Genomic DNA, 6,000 nt, shown 5'->3' with positions numbered 1-6,000 from the left:
GTAGTTTGGTGGCTGTTCATCTGCTTCAGCGTTCTCCTAGAAGGCTTTGGAATTTATGTCAGTTTCTGATTTTTTGGTATTAACAAGTGTCACTTGTCTTTAACTTAAGTGGTGTTCCTTTGTAACACAATCATCTAGTAGCACAGTTTGTCCCTTGGCCTGAACGAGGTTTGTTTATCTTATCTTATCTATTGAAAATATGAAATATGATTCTAATGGAACAACTTAAAAATCAACATTTTATTTATTCATTTTTATACAATTATTTCAATTTTTCACAGAGATGTGTGAAAAGAATCACATCCTTTATTTTTTTAACATACACATAAATCAAACAATCACTCGCACAAGAAACTCGACTTCGTAAGAGATAAATAAGAAATCTTCACTCGCGCTCCAAAACAATCGCAGGACTCCGCCATTTTACATCACAAATGACTAGCTAGACAATTGTATCAAAATATTTTTTGATAAATTCGTCTCCATTTCGGCTCTAATGACTAACCACATTCTCTGTTCAATGTTATGTGGTCCATACTTTGCGAGAGTTTTTATTTATTTTTTTCTCGAACTAATTGTAGATTGTCAGGCACATCTTGTATGCACAAAATGTGCATTGGTTTGCTCGTAATGCTAGAATAAGGGATTCACATATCTTGTATAAACTTGTTTCAGTACGACAGAAGCTGGAAAAAATGCGTTACAGCAGCCAGATCGAACCATTCCGCACTGGAACGAATTTTAGTTTTATTGCTTCCTGTTTAGTTGTCTGGCTGTGACAGCAAACGATTCCATATTTCTGAATAACATTTTATTTATTAAATTCAGACTGATTTTATTTTATATATTTTTTAATGCAATCTTATCAAGGGCATTCATTTTTTCGAATTAGTTTTAGTATTGAGAATTATTTATTTAGGCTTATTTGCTCTTGTTTTGTCTTTCTTCACAAATTTAATTATTGTTTACATGTTTATTAATTAATAATAATTTGCTAGAAATATTTTTGTTTCAATATATAAATTAAAGGAAATATTTGTAAATGATTTCATATATTTTAATATCTTATTGTTAACTTTGGATCGATTTCATTTTATACATTTTAATATAATCTCAACAAAAAAATTAATTTTTCATTTAGTTTTAGAGCTGATATATAGGTGAAGATGTTAATTATTAATTTATGAATTTATAAATCCATTTATTCACGAATTTTTATTCTAATAAAAGAAACTGTATTTTTACTGTATAATTAGATTTATAAAAGACGAATACCTGTATAATTCGAGATTTATGATGGAAAAAAATATGTTTAGAAAAATCTAGAAATGTGTGAATGAAAAATATGGTGTTCCAAAAATTTGTTAAGCCTAATTAAAATTTTTCTTTCTCTTATGATTTTTTAAAAATCTAAATTCTGATTCGATTCGGTTAGATGAATTTGGATTAGATTTTGAAATAAATTAATTTATGGTTTGACGAGTTTTATTATACAAGTTTGATATTGCATATGAATGCTATGAGTTTAATTTTGAGTTCCAAAAATTGTTAAGCCTAATTTTATTATTTATTCTGTTATGAATTTTTTAAATGTAAATTCTGATTCGATTTGGTTAGGTGAATTCTGATTAGATTTTGAAATAAATTAATTTATAGTTTGACGAGTTTTATTATACAAGTTTGACATTGCATACGAATGCTATGAGTTTAATTTTGAGTTCCAAAAATTTGTTAAGCCTAATTTTAAAATTTATTCCGTTATGAATTTTTTAAATGTAAATTCTGATTCGATTCGGTTAGATGAATTCTGATTAGATTTTGAAGTAAATTAATTTATGGTTTGACGAGTTTTATTACACAAGTTTGACACTGAATATGAATACTATGAGTTTAATTTTGAGTTCCAAAAATTTGTTAAGCCTAATTTTAAAATTTATTCCGTTATGAATTTTTTAAATGTAAATTCTGATTCGATTTGGTTAGATGAATTCTGATTAGATTTTGAAATAAATTAATTTATGGTTTGACATTATTACACAAGTTTGACACTGCATATGAATACTATGAGTTTAATTTTGTCAACAGCTAAAATTGATATAAGCAAGATGGGAAATACTGATAGAGTATGAACATACATTTGAAATTGAACACTTATTGCTTTTCAACGAACTTGTTATAATTAAATCTAAGAATTACAATTTTAAACACAGCCACCATATAGGAAAAAACATTAAAGAGGGCTTGAGAAAAGAATTCGCGATATTGAATATTTTTAGATGCTTGCATAACTATCGTGAAAATTGTGCAATATCAAAGCTCAAAAATGGACTGCTTTCTCTAATCTACAAAATCTAGTTTATTTTTGGCCCCGAATGAAGTTAGAATTTTTATACGTATAAAATTTTTTTGTCGAGAAGGTATATAATTTTCTTCAGAAATCTAAATTTAAAAATTCCATAGATTAGAATTCGAATTGAACGTGCAAATGCGATTCACAGTGATAAGCATATTATTATACAGAACCCCAAAATAAGACAGGACATTATTAGGACAGGACATTATCTCTGCACTTCAAACCATTCCGTTTTTAAAATAGACAGAAACAACATCTTAAGCTTATTCCTCTGTTAAGTCTGTTACAGTTCTTATCTTTCTTCAGTCTTATTTGTTTAACAGAGTAGATAAAACTTAAGCAGTTCCATATGAAATGTTTTTTTATTGCACAAATATTTATTGCGTCATATATACATCTGTGGTCATCATATATATCCTACCAATTACACCTCTTAAATTTCTAGGCAGGAATTTTTTGTAATAGCAATTATATCAAACAGGATTATATAGCAGCGCTAATTTCAAGATATGAGTTAACCATTGCAAACCATTTCTGGATATATATACAATTAACACATACTTTTTGAAGAGCATTTAGTCAATAAATTAGGACATTTCTAGAAATTGCATGAACTTTTTAGTAAATATCTTGATATGAATTGCAATATTAAATAGGTGAGCACAATATTTTTTTTTGAAACATATCTAAGCCAAGTAAGGTATCTGTGAAAATAATTCCGGACTATTTTTGAGTGCCATTTTGCTCACTAAATGAGAGTTATAAATACACAACGATTCTGTAGTATGTTGATTGCATACTTCTTATCCATAATAGCTTGGTGGGAGTAGTGCCTGCTAATTGCTATCGATCAAAAAGTTCTTGATCAACCGTTGACAGTATTTGTAAGACGACACTACAATTTTTTCCCCCCACAACGTACATTATTAATATTCTAATGATGACTAGAAGATACAGAAATAGTCCAGTAACATCGCCATTTTCTTTTTCTTTTGTGCCTCATGTTCTTTTCGAAAAAAAAAAGAAGACCATTTTCATTGATAGAGAGGTAGAGCAAGTCATTCCATTTGAGATCTGCCTTTCCGAACAATGATAGAATAATTCGATCAATCTGGTGGTTTTATGAACGAAAAAAGAATAATAATGTTCTAACAGAAGAGCAAGTTTTTTTTCTCACTATTAAGTCTACCACAAAATGGGCTTGCATGTTTCATAGATTTGTAAATCTAATTTTTCTTTTCATACAGAATTCTTATTTTCTCGTGCGCCATTTTTTTTCTTTGTCAACACATAGTTCCAACACCACACATATAGTAGTATTTATTGCCCTCAAATTGCTATTTAAACACATAGAAACGGATCTGTGTTCTACTATTGTTGCTTGGAAACTGTGCTCCGTTTTTAGAATGTTGCTGGTAAAGATGTTGTGCTGATGGTGTTTGTAGAATTAGAAGCATCGAACTACTTGTAGACATTCTGACAATACTTTTATAATGTTGTGCGTCGTTAGAGGGTTCAGCTCTGAAATTTGATTGCATTCTTCGAGGAAGCAAAGCAGGGGGTCGTTCCTTTTAGCTAGAGGAGGTGCGTTGTACAGGTGGCGTGTCGAGATTGGATTTGACGGGAGAATTCTTCAGGTCGGATTTACGACCAAGGAGGTAATATGTCATCAGATTGCCTTTGCCTTTAACGGCAACTAAGCCACGCTGTTCGAAAACGTAATCGAATTCTTCCAGGATTCGTGCTGTCTCTTCGACGACCTATAAAAGATGCATTTTTGGATAAAACAAAAAGGAACGATTTTCTGATTTTCGTTAAAACTTTAGCAACTAAAAACTACCTAATTTTGAGACAAATATTTGCTATGACAGACAAAAATAAGATTGATTATAAAAGCAGTACCATAAAGCAAAACAAAACACACAAAAAAAAGGCAAAAACATACCCCGCACCCCCCCCCAAAAAAAAAAAAAAATTCTGTACCACAAGGATATAAAACAAAAGAATTATCATAAAATAAAACAAACACGTCAAACGAAAGCAGTACTACATAAAAAAAAAAAAAAATCCACATGAAACAAAAAGTTGTGATAAAGTTTCTAATGATAACAAACAAAAAAATTATGCACATTGCGATAATGGCTTTTTTTTTCTCTAATACTAGCCATCTTTGGCAACCAGCTCATTCACCCAGTTTATCGACTTTTTAGGTTGTTAAATGATTAATTTGTTATTTGATACGAATGAAAAACATTAATTCAAAATTCAATCAGTATACTGTAAATTGAAATATATATATACTAGCCGCCTTTGGCGACCAGCCGGTTCGCCAATCTTAATGTTCGTTAAAATTTTAATAATTAAATATTTTATGCAATTCCAACTTTAATAGCTTCTTCAGAAAAATATTTTAAAACTTCAAATTTTGATAGTCATATAATTCACTCATAATATTATAAAGGCTTTCAGTCATAACGTGATATGTATCTCTCTCATTTTCTGTTACCCCTCGTAGAATTTATGCTTTAAATTAAAGTGTAAATGATTAATCTGCGATTAATATAATAATATTTTTTTACTGAAACAAAGCATTTTTTTAATAATATGATTACTGATAATAGAGTCACTGAGCGTTTAAACTTTATGGGCACTAAAGAATATCTTTCTTAATTTATGTAATCTCTCAAGAATTTGTCAACAACATTTTCTCAGATTCATCATGAACAGCTCGATTCATTAACAATGTTTAATTTTAAATGCATCAAACACTAAGAAAATAAAATGAATCGTTTAAAATAATCGGTCTAAAACAGGTTTAAAAAAAACTACTTAAAAAACGATGTACTTAAAACTATAAGCATATACAAAAAAATATATAACTAATTTAATTACAAAAGCATGCAACTAACCTAAAAATAATTTAAATCATTGAAAACAGGTTAAAAAAAAAATACTTAAAAACGATATACTTAAAACTATAAGCATATACAAAAAATATATAACTAACATAAATAAAATTTACTTACAAAAGCATGCAACTGACCGAAAAATAATTTAAATCATCCGTTGAGAATGGTTGTCATGACAACAATCAGAATACAATACGCATGCGTGAATTTTCTTCGCCAGTTATGCTAACGCAAATGCGTGAATTTTTCTACGCCAGTTGGGGTAACGCTATGCAGATTATACATTTTAAATTTCCTTTATTCTGTGTTATTTTAATTCAAAAGTACTTCAGAATGAATCTGAAACATGGATTAATTAACAATGTTTAATTTTAAATGCATCAAACATTAAGAAAATAAACAGAATCGTTTGAAATAATCCGCCGAAAAATGTTAACCCTAACCTCATTACTGTTGGGAGAAAAGAAAACTGAAGACTTACTCATTTGGCGGTGGGGAAAATGGAAGATTATTTTGGCGGAAAAGTTGGCGGTGGGGAAAATGGAAGATTTTTTTTGGCGGGAAAGTTAGTTTTTAATTAATAATTAAAATTTCAAAAAAAAGGGACCCCAGGTGCACATTCCCGACCTCTAAGGTATACATGTACCAAATTTGGTAGCTGTAAGTTGAATGGTCTGGCCTGTAGAGCGCCAACACACACACACACACATTGAGCTTTATTATAAGTATATATATATA

The 6,000-nt window shown here is 29.4% G+C and overlaps 1 protein-coding gene across 3 annotated transcripts in view; it reads right to left on the bottom strand.

Annotated features, from left to right (window-relative positions):
* Window positions 1-225: 225 nt before the first annotated feature.
* LOC129975033 (adenylate cyclase type 3-like) overlaps window positions 226-6,000 on the bottom strand; it is a 376,283-nt gene continuing 370,508 nt past the window's right edge. For all 3 annotated transcript variants that reach the window (XM_056087897.1, XM_056087899.1, XM_056087898.1), the window contains one exon: window positions 226-4,113. In XM_056087897.1, coding sequence (XP_055943872.1) covers window positions 3,925-4,113 — 189 coding nt within the window. In that variant the 3' untranslated portion in view covers window positions 226-3,924. The remainder of the gene's footprint in view (window positions 4,114-6,000) is intronic.

Source organism: Argiope bruennichi, chromosome 7, assembly GCF_947563725.1.
Source record: "Argiope bruennichi chromosome 7, qqArgBrue1.1, whole genome shotgun sequence".
In the NCBI taxonomy this organism is placed as follows: Eukaryota; Metazoa; Arthropoda; class Arachnida; order Araneae; family Araneidae; genus Argiope; species Argiope bruennichi.
This window is presented reverse-complemented; position numbering and strand designations above follow the sequence as displayed.